The following is a 24,140-nucleotide window of genomic DNA, read 5'->3' on the forward strand; positions in this document are numbered from 1 at the left end:
TATGTAGGGAGTCACTGCGTTCTTTAATCACAGCAATTTGAAACTGCCGGTCTCAGCAGTGTCAGAAATACACCCAAAGCGTAACGTTTTGGGTAAGGGCTTCTTTGTGGAATTCCAAGAGAATCTGCTTTTTTCCTCCTTAGGAATGTGAATGAAATCTACAACCAATACTGGGCTTTTTTCAGAAATAATTGATTAGTACGAGCTTGCTGTACAGACAAAATAAAGGAAAAGTTTTGGTAAAAGCATTTACAAGCTAGTTACATATATGATGTGATTTTCTTTGCAACGATGTCATTTACTTTCCATTTTCCATCTGTTTATCTTCCTGGAGTAGACAAATAAGATTACGTTTTCTCTACACAGGCTTGCAGGCCTTTTTTTCTTTTTTCTTTTTGCCAGCAGATGCACCTGGGGGAGGAGACGGTGAAGAAGAACTCTGATTGCTTAGCATCAGCCTCGACAGCGGAGATGGCATGGTGCTCGGTAAGTGAGGAGAGCTGCCAGGGAACACGCGCCTACTGTGCACAGAATGCAAGTTCCCACACTGTGGAATTACTGTTTTCTCAACAAATACTTGTCACAATCAAGTAAACGTTGCATGCACACACAGGTGAAACTCAAGGCATCTTTTCCAGAGTTTCTGTTGCAAAATGAACGATGTCTTTGCTACCATTGAGGCTCATGAGAAATACAAGTGTTTCAGGACAGCAGAATATCTTTAAGAATGCCCTTTGTCGTGCTTTCCTCTATTTTCTTAGGCCTTTGAAGCACAGCATGATGGTATCAAGCAAGCGCACATCCACTTCATTTTGAATATCTGATTTTTCCCTCTGGGGGAGCAGTGACGTGTATTGTTACGGAGGTTCTGTTTGAAAATCCGGAGTCATCGTACACAAGTGGGCATTTAGAGCAGCAGGTGCAGAGACACTTGCACGCGTGTCATGCTGCAGAAGGTAATGCATCACAGGGCACAGTGAGTACACGAGGAGTTGATTTATCGGGGAACACACAGAGCTTCCAGTAGCTCTGCAGCAGACAGGCAGGCAACTTACTAAATACACAGCAGTTCATGTTTAAGAATGCTGGACTGCAGGTTTGATTTTCCTTCTTTCCTCCAGCAGACCCATCACGAGTTTATATGCAGAATACTGAACATCAAAAGCCGCAGTACCAATTCTAGAGGACAAAATTCTTAATGTGAACGTTTAGCTTGATTTAACCTTGTAAATGACCTTGGAAGTAGAACTGTGAATAGCAAGAAGTTTCCACTAACTCAGCTACTGTTTTCATCACTAGCAATGTAGAAAGCCTGGCTCTTCTCCTCCTGCCTTACTTCAGGCAGGTTGGAGGTCTGTGTAGCATTGAAACAAAGTTACCACAAATTTAGGAAATACAAGACCTCCCTCCCAAAGAACTTAAAGCTACCTTATATTTCATTTTCAATATACCTTTTTTTTTTTAAAATAAGAAAATAATTTAGTCCCTTCTTCCAATCCCATTTTATTATAAATATACTATAAGTGTGTTTTATTAATGCTCCATAGGAGAAGCTGGCCTGACCCACTAATTGCTTCAGCTGCATCCTCTAAGCTCGTTCCCCAGAAGTTTCCACAAGATGAGGTGCTAAAGTGGTGCTGTAGTTGCTGGCACACGTCACTTGCTTTCTGGCCAGCAGTCTCTTCTGAAAGTAGAACGTTCATCCTGTCCAGGAGACGACAGTGCTGCGGTAAGGTGGGACAGGACGACAGATCTTTCTTTAGATTAAAGCAGCCAGTGAAGGACAGGGTGCTGGGTGTCATCTTTCGAAGACAAGTGAAACAGGATTCCAGCTGAAGGGGTCAATTTATCTGCTTAAATAAGCCAACAACTCTTTTCTCTCCACTGCCCAGGATTCTTCACCCACTTTTTTATTTTTTATTTTAAGTGCAACTAGCTTCATTTATCCTAAATTATTACATTTTCTGTTTTCCTGGTTGTCTTTCTCAATACTGAGAGCAACAGTGAAGAGCTACATCACAGAAGTAGCAAGAGATAGCTGTTCCCAGCTTTTGAGAAGTACAGGCTCAGATGTCCATTTTGCTTATTAATAAGGAAGGAAAAAGTTCTGAATGACAAATACTAGCAAGATACTGCTTTTGAAAGATGGTATTACCTTACGTTACAGTCAACTTAGAAATTTTTTCAGTAAGAAGATAGTTTCTTTTCAGCAAAATAAAAAATTTCTCATTAAATTCCAAACAATTTTCTATGGCCACTTCAAGCTCACGGTTTCTCCTATAGAAAATCTCTACAACTAGAAAGGAGAAATGGTAGAAAAGTTCATCGGGTTTATTTTAGCTTCAAATGTAAAATGGTTATCATTTAAAAATAAATAAGTGAAATCAAATAGCGCTCTCTACAGATGTAATTTCACTTAATTACATTAATATTAGATTATTATTATCAAGTTATTGTCATTTTGCTTTGCAGAACCAGAAAACAGTTGTCAAAAGAAGCTGTTAGATTTCAGTGCATCCAGATGCATAGGAAATGCTAACTATGGGATAAACTGGAGGCATATTCACCACTCAACTGACAAATGCTCATCCACGGTGACGCTCAGACTAGCACCCAGTTACCCTGATGACTACAGGCCTTTCTCTAAGAGAAGCCTAAGGAGTCTCAAGAGAAGGAAATGCAGGTACAGACAACAGCAGCCCCAGCTGGATGAGAAACAGTGAGTAGTTCACACCTCGTTCTTGTGCAATAAGCTCCTTGTACAGACCCACAGTGTAACTGTGACATTATAATTGCTATTGATACAGTTGCCACACAATAAACAAATCAAGACTTTACAGCCCCAGTTTTATAAACGAGCTTAGCACCTGCCAGTTATTGTAGCTACAAGGGGATAGATGGGAAAACATGAGAAGAATTCAATGAATGTGCAGGAAAACTTCCTGATTCCTTCAGCTAGTGAAGGCTATAAAGATAGATTACGTTGCTGGAAGACAGAGTTTATTACAGTTATAAGCATTAACGTTCTATTAGACAAAACCTTATAACCCTGTATTTTAGGTGAGACAAAAAAAGGTTAGGAACACATGATGAAAGGTAGCCCTTTCAGCACTGAGGCAGCACTAAAGTATTTATGTGAGATTACTTTTAATGCATTATTGAAACGTGAAATTTCATTGTGCTGTTGTGACGTGCTGCAATTCGAATGGTATAAAACTACATTTTTAAGCATATAGCTCCATTTTTCCTAACTTTTCTTCCTGGTGTAATTTAAAATAGGTGTCTAGGAAAGAAAGATATGGAAATTGCACACTGCAGAATGGCAAACTGTACATTCAGATTATGTTCCTAAATGCTTGTAGCTAAATCGGAAGGACTGCAAGCTTAGAAATTTGGGGACTTTCAAAATTAGAAAGAAAGTTGACTTAAAGCAACTTCTCTTTTATTTGCAATAATTGTACAATGAATACAATATATTCTTCTGCCTTCTCAGTTTATTCATATTAAGTTATTCTGTATTAAAATATTCCAGAGAGCTTTCCACTGGACGTGAAATACAAAGATACTTAGTACAAAAGTTCTGAATGTCTGGAGTATCCAAATTGCCATTTTCTTCTTGTTTCCTTCCTCTGCACCAATCTCATTCTATGGAGGAAAGCGCTCTGTTTTACTGACTCGTTACAGGGAGAACATGTTCTGTGTTTCCTTCTGAGAAGGAAGGACTGTCTGCTGGTGGGTTTGATACACATCTTTCTATCGCGCTGGCAGTAAGTGTGCTGTAGGTCACCTAGCAGATATGACCTTCCACCAAGCGTTATTCATAAATTACAAAGATTCTTGTATTTTAGCCATCTTAGGCACGTAGGCTTTCATAAGTAAGTGTAGGAAGTTTAACGCAACACAACTAAGTTTAGAATAATACATTATTTTTCATCTGACACCACTAAAGGTGACATTGCTACAGGAAAGAGCTGAAACCTTGATTCCTGCCTTATTGCCCTGTTCAGTCTTCCGAAGACTGATTTTAATATGAAGTGTATCTGCAAAAAACACAGGTCGCTAGGCTAGCTATCAGGAAAAGGGAAAAAGGGAGAAGTCTTCTTCTAATAGCTCCTTTTACAGCTGAAAATCAGTACCTGCTGGCTGCTGGGTGAAACATAGAGTCAATGGAAGAAGTGTCCACATTAAAAATGAAGAAAAAGCACGTCGGCAAATTATTCTTGACTCATTTCTGCTGTAGATGACAAGTAAGAAAACAGCACTGCAGATTTCTGATGACTGTAAGGCCTTGCCATCCCACCCCTAAGCCAAGTGTCTCGACTGTGGTTAAAGCAGGTAAGTCACAGGGTTTTTTGTTTGTTTGTTTTCAAACAGATTAGCTTCAAGTATTAGTTTCCAAACTTTGGATATTTCAATTCTTATTGCACAAATTAAAACACTTATATTTGCTGGCTGTCCAAAGCCCTTGCCGCTGGAAATCCAGATGATGGTACCTCAGCTTGTACTCAAAGCATTCCACTTAAGAAAATGTAACTAATCTCTCACAGATGCCTACCCACATTATCCTGCCTTTATCTCTAAATTAAGTATCGTATCAGAGATCATGCTGGAAGAAATCCAGACTTGCTGTCTGTATTTTTCTTGCAGTAACAGTTCAAGTAGGTGATCAGAATACAGTCTTAAAGGCCTGATCCTGAAGAAGGCAGTGCTTTCTCAACACAAAATATTAGAAAGAATTATAGCTGCGTGGAAACCATCATAATTAAACACCCCAAAACGTATTTTCAAGCACAACTTTGTATTGCCCCATAGTACGGAAGAAACAGAATTCATCTCGAGACCACTCATTGATATTTTCAAACCCGCAGACAACATCCCACAGTCACACAGATCTCAGCAGACAGATTACTTGCGTGGATTTTACCAACTTAAAGAAATCGTAATTATGCTTTTCCTGACAGTTTTATAAGATTGACTGGTTAATACTTGCTCATGATTTTGTTCTGCAGTTTGAAATCAGCAACCCTGTTTCCTGTAAACAACTGGCAAAGCAAACACAGAAAGCTACACTGGGGCTGTTTGCTTTTGGACTGGGAGCGGCAGAACAGCAAACAACGCTGAACACAGAATGTTAACACTCCCACAGAAGTGGTTTCAGAACAAATGGTAAAAATGTGTGCAGGTACAGAGACCTGTGGTCACCTCTCAAAGAGAGGCTTTCCCTCCAGTCACCTTCAGCAGAATCACTGAGAAAAAAAATTATTAAAAACCATTTAAGTTAGAGTTACAGAAGCAGCTGATGTCACACCACTGAAAAAGCCTCCGTTGCCCGTAATTGAAAGTACAGATTGCCCATAAAAAAACGACAATTTATCCAGTTATTTTTGTCAAAAAGCAAATGAAGCCTTTAAGCAATGTTTCCTCTTTACAGTATAGTTCAATTTGTACTGATGTTATATTTTTTGTCAGAAATATTACTAATACTTTGATGACAACTTTACTTTTGTAGACTGAACAATATCATTTCAATGCTAGCTACAGGAGTGCAAAATGAAGTGCTGAATTTTTCAGAAATTCAGAATATATTTTCAGGAAATAACTTTTAGGACACTCATGTTTGTAGCAGAAATGCTAAGTCATGGCCTGAAGCAGTGATGGAGCAGCTGGGGGGAAGGCAGGGCCAGCCAGGGGAGCTCAGGTGCAAGCAATGCAATGCAGCTGTGTGACCGGAAGGGGTGGATCCTGGATCCCAGGCCTCATTTAAGGGTTGGCAGTGGAGAGAAGGGTATCTTGCTAGAGATCCCTGCGTACCTGAGGCCTTCTGAAGGTAAGCAGCTTCTTTCCTTTATTTCTGTGTCTATGGCTGTTGTGTTTGAGCATGCCCTTGCTCGCTGCAGCCTAGGACCTTGCTTCTCTGCTGTTATTGCTGCGCCTTCCATTGCATTACAGTGCTCATGCAGAATTAACCCATCTTTGACTCTACATTTCCTCATTCAAAAACTCAACTAGAATTTTGATATAAAGTATCTGAGAACTTCTAGTGATGTTCTTGATTGAAGTAGTGTGAGGCCTGAGAAATAATATGTTTTAAAGTGGTGTAATCCCATGCAGCTATGTACAATACTCTTTTTCTAATACTTCTCTACTTCATGTCATTTCTATGAAATGTCAGCAGGAAAACAAAAATGAAGTTTATGTTCTGAAGCAAAGAAAAAAACCCACTTACCTAATTCTTTAGAAACAGGAGAATCCGCTGATATATCCCCAATCTTTGCGAGACTATCGTAGTATGATCTTCCAGCCACAACCATAGCTTAGAGGGAGAGGAAAAAAAAATTTAAAAATGGAGATTTTCTACCTTCATTAATCTATGGTCCTATGAAACTTTAGAATCTAGGAGAGGGCAGTATGGTGAAAAGGAAATCCTACTATTGGAAAAAATTACTCAAGTCCCTGTGCTACCTGCTAATTTGAGAAACCAGGTGACAGCAAGTCAGGACTCCAAAATATTTGAGTGAGGCTGCAGCCTATTCCTTAGTTCCAGCTTTCACTTATATGCAGCCACGTTCCAGCCAGACCATTGAGCTGAGCGCTGGCCCCTGTCCATGAGGCAATGGGCCTACACTTCCAAACTGGAGACGTGAAGGCCTTCACAAGCAAATCATCATCGCCTGTGTAGGTTTGCTGGAACAGAGCAAGTCCCCTCAAAAAAAAAAAAAAGCTGTGGTGAAATAAAGCATCAACTTTGACGTGAAAGATGTAGCAGATACAGCCTCTTCTAGGAACTACCATTATGGATAATGATTTACATTGATCACATCCTGCAATGACAAATATGATTCCTTGTCAAAAAGATACAACAGAATCGGAGGAGCCTGTATTTAAATACCAACTTTTCTACTTGAAGGAAACTTCCTACCTTGAATGGTAGGGCTTCAAAAACTTCATCTCTGAGAGATGACGTTCAGGTTATGGAGGCTGACTCTCGATGCCCATTTGGCGTTCCCTCAGTTTTCAACTGGTAACTGGACAGCAGCTCAGTAAGCTTAAATGTTGGAAGAGCTCTACTTCTCTTTGACAAATGTCAAAAAATTGGCATTGATAAATGTAATTTCTGCACTGAGTTTATTTTGACGTTCCAGGAAAGTGCCTACTTCTGTCGTCTTTGCTGAACTCAGGCTGGCTGAGAAGGCCCTATCCTGAGTACTTTCAGCAATCAAACCACAGGCAATTGGTTCTTGTACGTTTTAAGAAGAAACCTGAAGGTGTCCCATTCCCACCCATAAAGACACACCCTAATTAACACTTGGACGCACTTTTTTTTTTTTCCCCCTTTCCAGGACAATTTCCTCCTCACCTCACAATTTTATTGTTTATCCTTCAATTATGGCTTTACAGGAAAAAATAGGCCTTTATTATATATCACTGAGGTTTCAATTTATTCTCAGTTAATCATTTCCTAGTTACAGCCAATTTAAACAGCAAAGCTGGTTTTGCTGGAGTGAACAGGGAAACATCAAGATTCAAACTCCTGTGAGGACAGCAGAAAGAAACAGATTGCACCATGCAGCGGCTGCCTTGTATCGTCATGGTATCTAAAGATGATCTGCACTCTACAAATGTAAGAAATGATGAGGAAGAACTACCAAGATTTTATTACAAATAGCAGTGAAGAGTACTGATTGAAGTATATCTTTAATTTTTTTGGGGGGTAGTAGTTAATTTTTTACCCAAACTGCAAGCTAAGCAGACTCTTGCTGTTGACTTTAGAATACCCTTTTCTGGGGAGGAATGGCATTGCCAATTTCAGTATTTTAGATTTCTTTTTACTGGCAAAGGTGGCCTTTGTGGTTACCCAACAGAAGCCTCCACTTTTCCAAATGAAATGGCACTTCCTGAAGCCCTGTTACGTGAGACAGAAGTAATTTCTCTAAGCTGCTTCTCACAGGGATGCCACGTCCAAACTTTGTGATCAGAAGAACTATGTTGCTGCTGCTGATAGAGCTATCTGCCATAGATTCATGAAGAGCTTATGTCATCCCAACTCCACCTATCCAATATTTTCTCAAGATAGCCCCGAGTCTATCTCATCTCCTAGAATAGGCACTAAGAAAGGAAGAAAATGTGTGATTTGTTTTTTTTTTTTTCTTCCCAGGCTTATCAAACTAAATCCAACTCCATCTGCTTGGTCTCTTCACTCTCACTACAGCTAGTAAACTGTACTTCTGCAGAAAAGGAGTTTTGACCTTTAGCCTCGAAATGCAGGAAAATACATTATTAATCGATAAGAAGTTTTTGTAAGTTGTGTTGTCAGAGCACTCCGACCTCTTCAGAAACAATCTAGTGGCTGGCAACCCTGCCCGCGGTGGGCGCTTGGAACTAGATGATCTTTAAGGTCTCCTCCAACCTCAGCCATTCTGTGGTTCTATGAAAGCTGCAAAGTGTTTCACTGTTTAGCAACAGGATATTGACTCCTTGTTACAGATCTATTGTACCACTCAGAATTTACAGAGAAACTGCTAACCGTGTGTGAGAGCCCCAAGAGGTATGTCTCAGTTGTTGCAATCACTGACTTATGTAAAACGGAGCGTTCATGCTAGATAAGCTTTCTCAACTGGTCTTAAAGGCACATTTGGTAGACCATAAAACGTATCAGCCTCTCTGATACACACAGCTATTCCATGAATTACTGATGACAAATTGAATCAAATTAAAAAAGAAGAAAAAAAAAAAGAGAAAAAAGACAAAATAATGTATCGATGGAGAATTATGGAAAAAAGCTGCTCTCAAGATCAGGTGTAACACTTTTCAGCCAAACACGAAAACACTTGCTATTTCTGGTACTACCTATAATGCATAAACATATTTGCTAATGAATCAGCTTAGGTTTTACTGCAAACAAATCAGCATTTCCTTATTTTCATCTCCAGCAAGCTTTGGTTTTTATCTTTTCCTCAAGCCTGGTCTAAAATTTGCATGAAGAGAAATTTCAATGTCTGTTTGGCTATGCATGACTTCTGCAGTATCACATTTCTCAGTACTAGATTACATGTAGGGGAAAGACATGTCACAGGCTTTAAGGAGGCAAAATTGGGGAGATTTCATGTTGCTTTAATATGGTATCAAGCAGCTCAACAGGTCTGCAGAAGTGAAGGAGAGCAAGCTCTAACAAGTCCTACAGTGTTAGCTTTGGGAATCTAGGGCCCAGGCTCGGAGAGCAATTCTTATCTGAACAGTTTCTCAGAAGTCAATAATGAAAGTATATAAAGCATGAGAGACTATGCCCTTAGATTCAAGTTTATTGATTCTGATTTTTGACTCCATTGGGAAGATACCTTCAGATTGAGTATGGATAAGAAAAAAATTAACCCACTCCTGCAACTCATACTCATTCAAGTTCCTCTGTTCATAAGGTTGTTTACTTGGGCAGTGAAATGTGTATAGCAGATGAGGAACAGCTTAAGAATATGAATTTATATAACTATTTTTAAAATTTATATTACAATTCGAGTACATATTACTTATCCTTTATGTTCAGGGTTGTTTTTTTTTTTTTTTTTTGCAGTAGCTCAGTGCAAAGCCTTTGAGATGCAGCTTCTGCAGAATAGCAATTGAATTCAGCCAAAATCCTATTTTCCCTTCCCAAATTAAAAAAAAAAAAAAAGACATGTTTGTGCCTTTTTATAATAAATGCCTGAAGTTGAACATGGAATTTAAGCTTATACACAAACCTCATAACCAATATGAGAATTAATTAAATGAAAATTAAGCATTGTCACTAAAGTTAACATCCTGAAGACTTACCATTCACGGCTTTTTCATAATTCTTCCCAAGATTTATTAAATTCCGCAGCCCTGGATTGAATTGTTCCATAACATTCTAGGAAACAGAAAATTCATGTTACAGTCAAGGCAAGTCAGCAGTGGATGAAAGCACGTATCTCAGCACCACTTGTTATGCACTGTATGTATCGGAAAAGTCTGTGGATGGGTGAAAAGTAGAAGACTCAGGAGGAAGAGACGAGCACAGGATGGAAGGAGAGGAAGCAGAGCATTTAGGATCAACAAATAGGAAAAGAATTAGGCTTAACTGGGGCTAAAGAGGAATCCAGTTGTTTATAACATAGGAGGATGTTGAGTATGCAAGGAAAGTTTGTACAGATCTTTCTTTTATGAGAGGTGATGGAGAAAGAACCATGAAAGAAATAGATTCTCCGCTAATTGTTTTCTAAAGTCAGAGAATAACAAGAACTTTCTGATAATGGTGTGAGAGTGGAACACTGCAACCCCTCCCCCTTATAAATAAATGCAGGGAAAAGGAAGAAAGAAAATAAGCAGGTACCTGGTTAGAGAAGACTAAGTGCCCTTTTTTTTGTTTTGTTTGTTTTTTAAACACACATCAAAACGAACTGCAAAGTCCTCCAAGTTACAGATAGCGTTTAAGGGAAGCACTTCTCTGCCCCTCTTTTAAGTTTGACAATTGTGCATTTTATTGAGTGAGACATAGTTCTTTCAGAAATAAAAGTTGTGGCCTTGCTTAAAATGGTTTTGAAGATTCTAGACCTTCTTTTCCCAGACCTTCCTAACCGAACAACAGCCATGACAGTGCTCTACGATTTCATAAGATCGTGAGACACCTCAAGACAACGTTCTGTCATTCTCGCTATTCTTGTGACGCTCTGTCATGGCACGACTCCCATCCCGCTGGGTACCGTTCACACAGCAGGACTTCCAAGTTTGAAGAATTCAAAACAAACACTTTCTGTTGGCGTGAAATATAAGACAGCTGACTTGTGAAATAGTATCCAGCCATTGTCTGCTCCACAACTAACAGAACGTAATTATTGCTATTTACGGTATGTACGGACCCAGAAAGCGCAGGAATACCTTCACGTGTTTTACTTTCAGGAAAGGTCATTCAGATTGAACTTCATTCTTTTAAATGTAGGGCCGTACATGACGAACTGTCAATTTTAGAAAGCGAAGAGTGAACTTCAGACTCCACCAGTGATGTTTTAACAGTTAGGTTGAGTAAAAAACATCAGAGAAATGTACAGAAAGGGGGAAAATGCAAAAGAAACAATGAAAATAATCTTTTCATTCTAAGAGCATTCAGTATATATGTTTTCTCCAATTTTCTTCTAGGTGTGACCTTTATGTGAAAATTATGTTTTCAGTATTTATTTCCTTATCATGTTATGTATCTTATTGGCACCTGTGTATGTAATATTGCTGGATCTGGATAAAATTACAGATTCACACACCTCAGTCAGCATTGAGGGACAACACCCCTTAAGGAAGGGCTTCAGTATGGATTTACTGCTCATGCTGTTGCTTCCACCAGCTAGAGAGCTGATTTTGAGAACACGTTATCGTTTTGTGAATCCCCCAAATGGTTATAAAGCTGCTAGGTTCTGATAATATATATGACATCAGAAGCGGACGCACAATGCCAATAGTTAGCTCTGTTGCTTTTATTTGTACAAATTTAAAGCAACTGGAATTGCTTTCCTGTCTAAGCCATTGAATTCTTACCCGCTCAGACACAATCACCGCAGAACTTCCCTGTTGTCCCCAGGCCTCGGTCTGCATTAACTCACAAACCGCATCCAGAAATCATTTGGGAACGCGTTTCAGGTTGGGCCAACAATGCCAGCGGCCATTCTGACAACTTCACAGCATGGGCTTTCAAGCTCCAGCATCTGGGAATGCTCCTCCTCCCACCCCAGCTGCTTAACTGGCTGCTGGAAATGCACTGCCGTGCCCTGGCTGGCACCGTGCCCCAAGCACAGATTGGGGGCTCAGAAGGGACCTCTGGAGATCACCTAGTCCAACCTTGGGTGCTTCTGTTCTAAGGGGCATGTTTCTTCCTTTTACCAACTTTCTGTTTTTCCTTCCCAGCAGTGTACTAAGGAAGATGTCTGCTGGCATATGGAGTCGATGAATCATGAGAATAGAATGGACGAATTATGGAACTGTTTTAGGATAGAGAGCCCTCTGTTCCAAGGATCTGGGGGAGGAGAAGGGCGTACATGGAAAATGTGCATACACATGGCAGGTAAGAATCCCAGTGCCACGTCGAATCACCGCCTAGTATTGAAAATTGTATTCCTGCAAGACAGATCCACCCCTGCTTACCCCACCCCCCACAAAGAGAAGTTAGAACCTTACTGCCATCTACCCCATTACTGTAATAGTAACGTTGCAATTACTGGCATTGATGTGCTGATTTTTTTGAATTAATGTCCTAAAAACTCAAGGGTTAAGATTCAAGATTTCTTGAAATCTTCTAATTCAGACTTCAAACAGTGACTGCACGTCTCATTAGTTCTCATTTAGGAGGAAGTGAAAAAAATCCAGCAAGAATGCCCTCAGCAGCTCCCCGCCCTGAGGCCAAGCCCCGCAGATCTATTTTCAGCAGCTGAATTGAGACATACCAGGTAGTCATGTAGAGCAGATATTGACTGTACTGTGGAAACACAACGCAACTAAACAGAACTCTCAGGGAGAGCTCCAGTACAGCACAGCTGCTCTGTGTATATGTGAAACTGTTGGGAACGATGAAGAAACAACGTGTAGCTCAACGCCTTCAGTGGCTGGAGAGCATACAACCAATGGATCTTTTCTCTACTAGACCAAGCAGTCTCTGGAAATTTTTCAGTCTCTGTGCTGCCACAGTGGTTGATTGTGAGCAGAAGCATCTGACCAGTTTCTAGACATGAATGCCTCAGAATCAGTGAAAACTTTTGCAATGGAAATTTCTCTTTGGTTTTTGCTTGGTTTAACATGGGGCATGCTTAGCTGACCCTCCCAGCACTATGCGAGGCTCATCTACTTTCCTCCTAAGCGTTTGTGTTTGACAGACACAAATCTTTTTTCCCCTCTCCCTGCTGTATCTCCAAGACAATCTAACAAAATAATTTTTAGTTGTTTTTCCTCTCTTCAGCATTACCGAGAAGAATAATATGTATTTTTTTTTTTCTTACTAGAGGCTGGATTCTGAGAGCAAACAAAACCTGACCTTGCTTCCAGAGCTCACTTTTTACACAGTTAACGAGTGCTGCCATCTTCAAAGCAGTGCCACTCCAGGAAGTAATGTCTAGAGCACTTTTTCAGAAAGGGAGCCTGGCAACTCCCTTTTCAGGCTCAGATATCAACTTGGTATTGCCAAGACATTTTACATCAGTTAAAATGATTGTAATATTTTGTTGAACTTTCTTAACTACACAGTTAAAACTATTCAGAAATCAATTTTATAGCTATTAATTTTCAGATTTTGTCTGACTGTATTACAGCTTCCCTTATTTGCAGTCTAAGGAAAATGTCACAAAAATGACTGGGGCTGAACTCCAGGGCAGTATTGCTGGTCATACAGCACAGCCAGAGCTGAAAAATTCTAAAAAGCAGAGTCAGAGGAACAAAGGATTTCTGACCAACAGAACCAATAACTTAAAATTGTCATGTCAGATAACTTCACAGTCTTATTATCTGCCATGGTGTATGAAGACATTGAAATAAAACCTTTGTCTTAACCCAACTAGACATGACAAAATAAGAAAAAAAGCTGAGGGAGAAAGTAGTTCACATGGCATCATTTGGTTGTACAGTGAGTAACGCAGCCTAGGCCGCCTCATTGTCAATGTAGTGTCCTATATTCTAGTGATACACTAGCTCTCATGAACAGAATAATTAACTGGAGGAGAACAGGAGGCACGTGATTAGATCCTACAGCTTTCTATTATTTAGGATGAATGGAAATGAAGGGAAACACTTTTAAAAGGGGCAACTGGAAACATCTTTTTATGCAGACAAGATTAGAGTTGGCACAGTCTTCCAAAAAAAAAGAGCTGAAGAGGAATGCATTCTGGTCACTCAAGTCAATAAACCATCACATAATCTGATATGAAAGTTGCTGTGTGCCCTTCGCCACAAGAATCCAATGCGTTAACCAAGCTGGCAGAAAAGAGCTGGCTGAAGAGGAACAAGCTGTGTATTTCCACAAGTTGTGTGTAAGTATTATATCTTCCTCAGTTTCTGACAGCCATAAAAACAACGTTAATCTTCAAAACAAATGACAGCCATTGTAAAAGTGCCTTCCTGTAAATGTGCAGCTTTGCTTTTTACTTAAAGACACACCTAGCAGAACAATAGCTCAGCAGGTACGAACGCTGCTGAACAATGCACGGACTCCACATAGCTTCAAGTTTACATCCTGCAGGCACTTTTGCCAGAGTGCATAACAATGTATTTAGCTAGAAATCCAAAATTACAAAATGGACACAGAAAAGTAGGTCTAATGTTATTTGTATGACTATCCCTATAGCTATTCATAGCTAACCTTTGTATAGACACTAATAATGTAGCTCATATTGTTCACTCAATTAGTAAAAAAAAAAAAAAAAAGTCGCCATTTAAGTATTTTGTGTTGTTGCACTACATCTGAGAACATACTTGAGGAGATTCAAAAAGCCCTATAGAAAGGAAATCATAACGTGCTCTATTTTGTATGTTATTTCATCTCATTCCCTGCTTTAGCTGTTGAAATCCACAAAGGAAGCTTTCAGAAGGGCAGAAACTGAGCCCTCAACGCATCTCACGTTAAGCCACCTCAGTTGTACATTAGCTTAATATTGTTTTAAAACAGGTCTAACAGAACGGAAGAAAATCAGGATGACTGTTCATTCAAAAAGGCCAATTCTTATGACTAATTATTAGTCAGCGTTATGTTTCTCCCATCAGTATGCTTCAAATACAAATATTTATGAATACGTGGCCCAGGACAGAATACAAGTAAGGTCAACGTAGATAATTTGCACTAAGCTAGAATTGAGCTTTATGGACACACGACCTCTGGGGGCCCCTTTTCCCCCAAATTTGGGTTTATATTTCAGCGATTCAAGGCAGCACCCTCCCTACGGCATGCCATGGGGGAGCTGTAATTCTCCTAAGGCAGGCAGTGGAATGGCAAGTCTTTTTTAAATACAGAAATGGAGAAGTCAGGGTTTTAAACTGAGTAGATAAGAAACATCTCAGAGATGAAGCAAGCTTACTGAGACAGTTCTACATGCCCCCACTCAATCAGAACGATGCTGTGCCCCATGGAACAAACAAATCATATACTTGGGGTGAAAATGAAAATTTCCAGGTAAAATTTACATTCGCATAGAGAAATCTTTAAAATGCAAGGTTATCAACACCTGTGAATTATCAAGAGTTCCAGAAGCCTCACCCCCAGAGGAGTGACACGTGAGCTTTGGGCACAGCCCTCAGACCACGCGGGCAGAACGGGCCCGTAGCTCAGCGCTTCCATCTTCTGTCCCCTTTCCCCTGCTCTGCGTGCGTCACAGCCTGATGCCCAGTGTTCCTCCTCACGCAGCATGGAAAATGAAACAGCATCGGCTGCGGTGACACACTGAGGAGTGCCAGCTCCCCCGGGGTCACAGAGCAACGCGGTCTGCGTGAAGGCCACGACGTCCCCGCGCGGAGCGTCGGTACGGGAGCTCCCAGGGCAGGGCAGTGCCCAGCAGCGCGTCCCAGCGCTCCTCCTGACTCACAGCCCCACACCCTCGGGCTTCATTTTGCACGTGCCATTCCTGTCGTGCGCTAAAGTGATTCTTCAGGTGTTACATAAAGAGTAAATGTCAGCCTTCGTTTTGGTGTGTGCACATATTTGTGGGTTATGTTGTTTATTCAGTCAGGTTAGCTAAAAAATGTTGAGGTATTCACTTTCCTATGTTGTTGCCAACAAAAAGGATGACTAAGATAAAAATACAAAGGTGTTACTTTTAACCACTCAGTGCCTTCTGTGGGTATATTTTGAAGCTACATAGAACACGGGTTACTATGTGTTTAATAAATCCGGTGGATTATCACAGTAAGAAAAAAGAAAGAAATGGAAAACACGCTAAGCAAGGCGCTCAATTTCATTTTCTGCTATTTTCTAGGTCACCCAAAGGTTGATTTGTTTGAGAAGCTGAAAGCCTGCGTTTGGTCCTGCAGCACACAGATGCACTACGCTGAACTGGTTTCGTCAGACCAAGCCTTCTCACTGGTAGGAGAAACAAATACTGCTGCTGGTTTTATCGGTACGAGCCGGGTGTATTTAGTGCTGTGCCGCTAGGACAGCGCAGCAGCAGGAGTGACACAGTACGGAACAACGGAGAGCACGCTCACCGTGCAGAACGAAGCACGGCACAAAGAGGCGTTCATTTGCTGCAAGTGAGGGAGGTGTAACTGTAGTCACAGCAAACGCTGAATACATAGGGTAGTTCTCTCTGCCTTCATGAATTATTGTACAGATTTTAATCTTCATACAGAAGTAACTATTTTAAAATAGAACCAGATAAGTTCTCTATCTGAAACAGCCTTCATACCTTATCTGGATAAAGTTTCATGTTCTAATGAGGGCAGGGCAGAAGGGTTTCCAGGCCAGTAAGTACTGGCTATGTGATGTAACATACCAGACCTCTCAACATACCCACACAGAGGACACTTCATCACACTTCAACGCAAACTTTGTATTACCGTGTTCTTGCTGGTTGTTTAAGTATCCCTTTGAATTAGTTTAAAAAACAAAGAAAGAAGGGGAATACTTCTGAGGAAGCAAGTACTGAGTATTAGGGAAGGCTGATGTTTATTTAGAGTTCTTCATTCCTTTAAAACCTATTTTATAGTGCTCACACAGGAGATTTTTCTTTCCCCTGTAAAACTATTTTAGCTACGTTAGCCAACAGGCAGAGCAGGGCACTCCTTCAGCACAGCCCTGAGCAGTCAGCTTCCCAGGTTCTCTCCTGTGAGCCGTATTTACAGTCTGCTTTCCTGAGAAAAATATAATGTGTGTTTGCTTATGGCCTTGCCGTGAATGTAACCGATATCACAAAGCAGCAGATTGTTTAAGAAGACCTTCACTAATTCTAGAGGACAACATTAATAGCCAAGTAATCCTTTTTTTTCCTTTTCTTTTTTTTAAAGTAATTTTTCAGTAATTGGATACCTAAGACCAGAGAAACAGAAAATACACCGTGATCCAAAAAGAGTAAAGTTGACTTAAGTGAACAACAAAATAGTAAAGTAGTCAATGTTTTTGGAGACCTTTAAACTGTAACAACACCTTCGGAAATATGAAAACATTTGATAGTAAGCCAGTAAGATCTGGTAAACAGGAAAATGGATGAATCCCCACGAAGCCTTCTTTTGGGCTTGAAGCTGCAAATGCACTGCAGCTCTAAGTTCATTTGGATGATTAAATACGTTTGCAAAATTAAGTACTTTCCGTGGCACAACACACCACGCAGAACAAAGACTTTGGATCCAGGACTGCTATTGCCACTCAACCGAAAGTAGGATTTTTATGGGCAGATTTTTTAAGGGCATTTTGCCCGATTAAAATCTGTGTGCTTTGGGCTGTTTGTGGAGAGGAAAAGTCCAAGTGTCTACTGCCAACATACAAAAGACTTTTCATTCTACTAATAACTCGGCATTCACAGAAAGTTTAGAATCCTGCACACGTAACGTGGACGGCCCTCTCCAGCAGGCGCTGGGGTGTCCCCCCACAGCTCTGATTATCAGCCTAGGACTCGGGCCAGCGCCTTGGCTCAGCCTTAAGGTCCTGCCAGGCACTGTCCCGTGCCCGGCCGCGGTTCGGGCGATGGACCACGGCCACCAGCCCCCAGCCACGCTCTCGGGAAGGCGCTCTGCGGAGTTGCGGCTTTCCGGAGAACTCGGAGCGGTACAGAAGGAAACCAGTCCTGAAGCCCGGCTTGCCCTAAGCCTGCAGCCCCCGGCCGCTGGGGGCGGGTGGGGGGGAGCAGCCTCAGCCCCGTGCCACCGCCCTGAGCGTGGAAGCGGGCACCGGGCAGGCTCTGGCACACTGGGATGGGCGCGATTACTCATAAAACGAGAATACGGAGAAGCTCCCTCCCTTTCCGCGCTCCGAGCCCAGCCCGCCCTTCGGCCCCCGCCGCTCTGCCCTGCGGAGAGGCGCTCCCCGCCCCGCACCCCACGGCCGCCTGGCCGTGCCGAGGGCCGCCCTGTCCCGCGGCGAAGCGGCGGCCCCTCCCCGCGCCGTGCTCACTTTGTAAGTGCTCTCCGTCAGCTTGTTCACCTCCTCGGGGTCCCGCGACATTGTGCCGGCGGGGACGGCCTCGTTCTCCGCAGAGCGCTTCGGCCGCAGCTCCGCACCGCCGGACCCAACCCAACTTCGCCCTCCGCCGCTCAGAAACTGTCAAAAACTTGCGGAACCAGCCGGGCAGCGCCGCGGGGCGGGGCCTGCGCTGCATGACGCGGCGGCACGGGGCTGGGCTCGGCACGCGCACCTCCACCTGAGGCACGGCCCGCCCGCTGCTGCTCCGCCTGCTGCTCCTGCTCGGCCTCTTCCTCCGCCGCCGCCACCTCCCTCCCTCCCTGCCGCCGTGTACAGGAGCCCTGGCTGCGCCTCTTGGGGGTCAGGGGTCGCGGAGCGCCCGGTCCCGAAGCGCGGCCTGAAAGAGGCCTCCCCAGAAGGGGGCTGTGCCGGGCCTGCTCGGTGCAGTTATAGCTGAACTCTCCCCGGTCACGGCCGTGACGGGACAGCTCTGTGAGTTGGTTAACTCGCCAGTTAGTGCAGGCCAGGCTGTGGCAGTGAGGCCGGGGATGGTCTCCTCTGTGCCTGGCGCAGCAGCCCCGTGTGAGGGGATGTGGGGGCACCCCCGGGTGAAGGGCAGAAACGTTTTCTCCCGAGTCCGACCAGCACAGCTTCGTGCTGCTCCTCGTGGCTCCGGCACAGCTGAGCCGCAGTCACCTTTCCTCGGGGGAAGGACACGCGGGGCCTTCATGGAGGCAGCGCAGCGGGCTGGGGCAGCCCATACCTTTTTGAGGGCTGTAAATCACCTAGAGATGCTAATTTGGAGTGCGCTAGCTGGAATGCCTCACCGATAAAGTAGTGCCAGCACTATCTTGAAGGACTTTGTGAGAGTGAGATAATCCTGGGTATTTAAAACTTGACCCCAGCTCTAGTGTTGTGCTCATGGGGTGCAATCCACACGCTGGCACATCGGATGTCTCTCTCCATTCCCCTCACTTTATTGCAGCAGTAAAATGACAGAGGACGTGCAACAAAACGTGGACTTAGACCACAGCCCTCCATGTTGGACTCCAGTGTGAGAGGAGGTTATCAGACTTTGGGAGCTGTAAAATACATTCCTTCGGGAGTGTGGAGGTGTTATGTGTTCAGAACCAAAACTTACCTTCCAGGAAAAAGGTGAGGGCAGAGAGCGTTATCTTGAGCACAACTGAATTGCTGGGCCAAGAAGGAGTTTATGAGACTTCACTCTCCCAGGTAAAGTTTTCACAGACATCTGGTATTTACTGTGTTCGTCATCTTTCTGTAATAGTCCAGTTTATAATGTTGTCTTGTAATTATTGTGAATTATTTTGGGCCCGAGTCTACAATCTGTGCTTCTATTAAGTAGTGTTTGTTCATACAAACCATCTGAATGTGCCGTGGCTCTTTGAGCGTGGGGTGAAGGATCACACTGTATATATACCAGCCCCTTGTGTGAAAGGTTTTTTACAGCTCTGGAAACAGACTGTGCCCAGTTACTATTGCTGTTGTGTTAATGTATGCCAACAAGTGAAAGGTTGTACCTCCCTAAGAGGCTGACATGAAAATTCCAGGGAGCAGGTACCCAGAGGAGGATGTGGAAAGGCTTTTCCTTTCCTGGTGCTTGCCAGGAGCTGGCAGTTCTACAGCAGGAGTATGTTGCTTCTGGGAGGGGCAAAGTGTCTCTCTTATTTTCTCTGAATGTTACAGAGCTATAGGAGGTCACCTGGGGTTTGGTGTGTTTGTTTCTAACTAGTGTGGCTAAGTTCAGTAAATGTCAATGTAAGTATTAGTAAAATATGCGTGTTGGAAAGAAGCGATAAGGGTCATTTATATAGACCAGAACTATTTAAAAGTGTTATGATACTTAATGTGTTCTTAAGAATTGTGAGGATGCTCAACATTTCAAAATGTGTATTTCTAAAGCTCCTCTCACTTTGTAAGCAAATGTGGATGATTTAAAGGCCTACTGAACATCATGTTCGCTGTGTTATTCTTGACCTTCCACATTAGCTTCCGCAGTCCCCACATGTGCACAGTTTTTAGTGCTTTTTTAGTGATCTTTTCTAAGTTTTTAGGGCAGTACATTATAAAAGCAAGGAAAATTAAGATCGACATGAATAATGAAATTGTGAAGTAGAGGGGGTTAGAGGGGAGGAGGAAAGAAAACAAGAAAAAGCACTTTTAAGGAAGATCCAGAAAGTGTTGAAATGTAGGTATCTAGGAAGTATCCTTGATGTGGCAGTGATCGCTTCTATTAACTCATTTCTGTACAGATACAAATGGCCAGAAATGGTTGAGAAAAAGTGTACTGTGATGACCCCTTAACGTCAGCTCATCGTTAGGTCTTTAATGTGTGTTTTAAACAGCTTAATATGACTGTGACTAATTACATAAATTGTGGCTAAGTACCATACGCCAGCTGTGGCGTACTTCATTCCCCATGGTCATTAGCAGACATTTAACTCAATTAACAAAAAAGAGATCTACATAATGCATTATTTTGTGATATCAAACCATATTTAGAGTCATTCCATCAGAATAAAATTTTCTGAACAGGAAATTGAAGTGATTATATCAGCTTTTTTTTTTCTGATTGGTATCTGTATTATATTTCTCAGTCTTTTGAATACTGTGTCTCTAAATTGAAATTTTTTAATACGAGATGTTTTGGTCTTCTGTTGGCACATACTTCTCAAGTATTTTAGTCAGTACAATTGATAGGAAAGCAGAGTAAAACTGACACAAAGTGTCATTCAGAAGAAGTTTCAAAAACTTCTGAAGGCTTGCTGAACCTTTTGGCCTGATTTGGCTCCATCAGTTAAATGGAGTTACTCTATTTTTAAACTGATGCAAGCAAGCACAAAATCATTTTACTCCATGATGTTCATTGTCCTGAGATTATTTCAAAGCACATGAGCTGTAACTTAGGCCTACAGGTCAATTCAGTAAGATACCAAGCTCTCTGATCAAGGAGGACACTTAATCAAATACTTAATTTAAGCCTGTAATTAATTCACTGTACTTCATGGGGGAAAAGAATTGAAGGAGCTGCAGAGCACCTGTTATAAACTCTCCTTTAGATTGTTAGCACAAGGTGATGGTTTTGTCTGTGAGAAGAATCCTTTGGATGTTTGTGTTTTGTATCTCAGTTGTCTCCCTTTATGAATTATTCTTGCTATACATAAGATGAATTATAACCTGAGTTCTTCTTTGTGGCTTATGTTTGGAGACTATGAGGAATGCATAGTACAGAAGAGTGCATTATTTTTAAAGAAGCTGAAGAAGTTTTTTTAATTGCCTTGACAAATTTAGAATTCAGAAGAATTTAACAGGCAGTGCTACCGGTAATACTAAACTTTATTTGCTCCTAACTGAAATGTTTAATGCAAAACTGTGATTACCACACATTCCGTGACTGCTCAAGCTCTTGCTGGAGGTGGACGTGCTTGCTTCAGTTCACACGCTGTATCCACTAGATGGCAAGCAAGCTATGCCTGATGGAACAAGATGAACTTGCATAGTCTTTGTGCTCAATGCTTCCTTGGAGTGGCTTATAACATAACAAGATAGGTATCGGTAGTAAGCAAATGGAACAGTCTTTATATTGCTCATATGCAGCCTTGGATTCCTCTCCTAAGAGTGCAATTGCTGTTAGGAAGTTCATGTTCTTAAAGTCTAAAAGTATCTTCGTTTTGGAAGTCAGCACTAGTAACAAGCCAACATCCTGTTGAAAATCTTGTTGCAAACTTCTAATCCATTTAGGTTCCGGGGTTTTATGAGGTGAGTCATTTCAAATGACCACGTACTTATTATTCTTCCTTTTGTAATTTGTCAGATGGAGGATTAGCTAACAGCAGGTGCGCTCTGTTCCACATGGATCAACTGGTTTTGCCTGAGGCTGAGTGTGGATCCTGCAGCTAAGCAGAGCCTGTGCACGTCACTGATCGGGCTAACGCTGGCAGACTGATCGCTCTCCCTTTGGTTCAATACACAGCATTGTTGTGGGGTGGAAATAAAGGCCCCGGTTAGTTTGTGATGCTGTTGCTGTACTAGGAACTAAAACTATGCCAGGTGTAAAACAGCATTCTTATGGGTGTTTTCAGGGAACTTGAACATGCATTTTGGTACTGTCTTAACCTCCTCCTTCCTGCAGCTAGAATTTTATTACACTTTGGCAAAAATTCTGGAACTGCACTTCCATGTTATAAAGAAACTTGTAGCTCATTAATGTTCATCTTTTATGCAGCCTTGCTGTAATGGGGAATTACCAGGAAAATGTCCAGGGAGACTATTAATAACAACAACTCCAAGAAAATGCCATAACATTCTTCCTGTAACTTATCGTTTTGCTGCTAACATATTTAGAAGCTGTGCTGATACCAAAAAAAGTAATCCATTTCTATTTTTTGGTAACAAAAAGTGTGATTATTCCAAAATCAGACATGGATATTTTTGGATTGAATCGTGCTGAAATTTCTTTGCATGGACTCCTTATGAGTCTGCCTTCTGCTCTTCTGTTCTGTTGCTATTCCTGAAAGCTGCTGGAGCTGAACACAACACTGCTGTGCCTGCCCACTCCTTGCTCCTAGACACCCACTGGCTAGTGGCAGTGCTAGCAATGCTTTCTAGAAAATGTGAGGGCAGTGATGGTTGATGCTCAACAATGCGAATGTCAGGAGCCATCCATACAGCTGGTGATGTGGTAGGCCTAGTTCTGAGTAGCTGAGCAGGTGTGCAGCCCGACGGCACGTGCTCAGCCTGTCCCCATAGCAGTCTGCAAAGCAGATGATGCGGTGTCTGTCTCCTCTCCCTCAATGGTGAGAGTTGGAGGCAGGAGATGGGGAGATGATTAGATTAGACTGCCGAAGGCTTTCTTGGAGATTTTGTTGGAGAAGATGATCGATCTGGTTGTCTGAAAGGTGGCAGCTCCAGGGTCAAACTGCTCTGCTTCCAATTACATTGGGATGGGGAAAATAGCATGGTTAGGAAAGTTAGAGTGTATTTCTCGGTCTTGATGAACTGTCTTCATTGAGGTCAGTAGAGTTCCTGTAGATTTCATGAAAGAGTTTGATATGACCTTCATCATTTGCACTCAGCTTTCTCATACAGAAATAGAAACCTGTGTCTTTATCACAGGGAACAATTGCTAGCCTTGCATCCAGGTGGGGTGGGACGGCTCAAATCCATCCTGTTCTAGGTGGGCTTGCTCTGGGGCGCGCCAACTGCTGCCATGCTGGCCATCACTTGGGTCCAGCTGTAGGGCTGTAATGGCATAACATGATAACGTACATGACAGATGACATTTCGAAGCTCTTTTTTTCTTGTAGAAAGCCTGTACAATACTGCTTGTCCGAACGAGGGAAGAAGGCATGCAGTAGATTTTCTTTTGATCAGCCTTTTCTATGAGATTCATGGCTGTTTGTTTAATTTAGGACAAAGTTTTGGTTGAACTAGAATGCATGGGAGTTTTCAGTGTATTTCAGTGAAACTTAGCTTTTTTTTCTTGTGTTGATTTGTGTTACACTTTGAGTAATGCCAACATTGTAAAGAGAAAACAGTTACTCTGAAAATCATATACTGAGAGGAAATTGTTTGTGAAACACATTTGATACTATTTCTTCCTTCTTTCACTTTGAAATTTCAGGGGAAAGCTATTGAACATGCCACATTTTCATTATCTTCTGTTCATTAGCTGGTTGTGCTGTGCACATGGAATTGCTCTGTGAAGCTGTTTTCTGTTAGTATCAAGGTATACACTTGTTTTCCAGCTAAAGCCTTGCGTAAAGTTTGATCTCTGCCCACCTTGTTACTGCTTAGCAGCTAGAAGTAAATCAAAAGAATGATGGAAAACACTGAAACACACTTTTTTTCAACAGAGAAAAAGACCAAGGCTGCAAAATTCATATTTCAGATTGGCTCTGAAATTTCCAGAAATAAGAGAATCTGACATCGGTTTCATACTTCAGGAGTGCAAAACCACCAGAGAGACCTGGTTCTGCTGCTGGGGATTTTGTGTATAGCGTGAACTGAGCAGGGCACAAAGATAATGCCATACGTT

The 24,140-nt window shown here is 42.1% G+C and overlaps 1 protein-coding gene and 1 long non-coding RNA gene across 3 annotated transcripts in view; one reads left to right on the top strand and one right to left on the bottom strand.

The window, feature by feature from the left end:
* BAIAP2L1 (BAI1 associated protein 2 like 1) overlaps positions 1–18,259 on the bottom strand; it is a 36,440-nt gene extending 18,181 nt beyond the window's left edge. Inside the window, exons 1-3 of the mRNA XM_021411612.1 lie at positions 18,074–18,259; positions 9,805–9,880; positions 6,227–6,313 (exon numbers count right to left, since the gene is read on the bottom strand). Coding sequence (XP_021267287.1) covers positions 6,227–6,313; positions 9,805–9,880; positions 18,074–18,124 — 214 coding nt within the window. The 5' untranslated portion in view covers positions 18,125–18,259. The remainder of the gene's footprint in view (positions 1–6,226; positions 6,314–9,804; positions 9,881–18,073) is intronic.
* Positions 333–17,058, top strand: LOC110405858. 2 transcript variants are annotated; one of them, XR_002443119.1, is made up of 9 exons: positions 333–956; positions 1,548–1,729; positions 2,473–2,719; positions 4,123–4,335; positions 5,010–5,827; positions 11,902–12,058; positions 12,990–14,009; positions 15,377–16,051; positions 16,972–17,058. It is a non-coding gene; the product is annotated as an uncharacterized LOC110405858 (long non-coding RNA). The 2 variants fall into 2 exon arrangements; XR_002443120.1 differs by having other exon boundaries at positions 15,945–16,051.

The sequence above is a fragment of the Numida meleagris genome, chromosome 13, assembly GCF_002078875.1.
Source record: "Numida meleagris isolate 19003 breed g44 Domestic line chromosome 13, NumMel1.0, whole genome shotgun sequence".
Lineage (NCBI taxonomy): Eukaryota > Metazoa > Chordata > Aves > Galliformes > Numididae > Numida > Numida meleagris.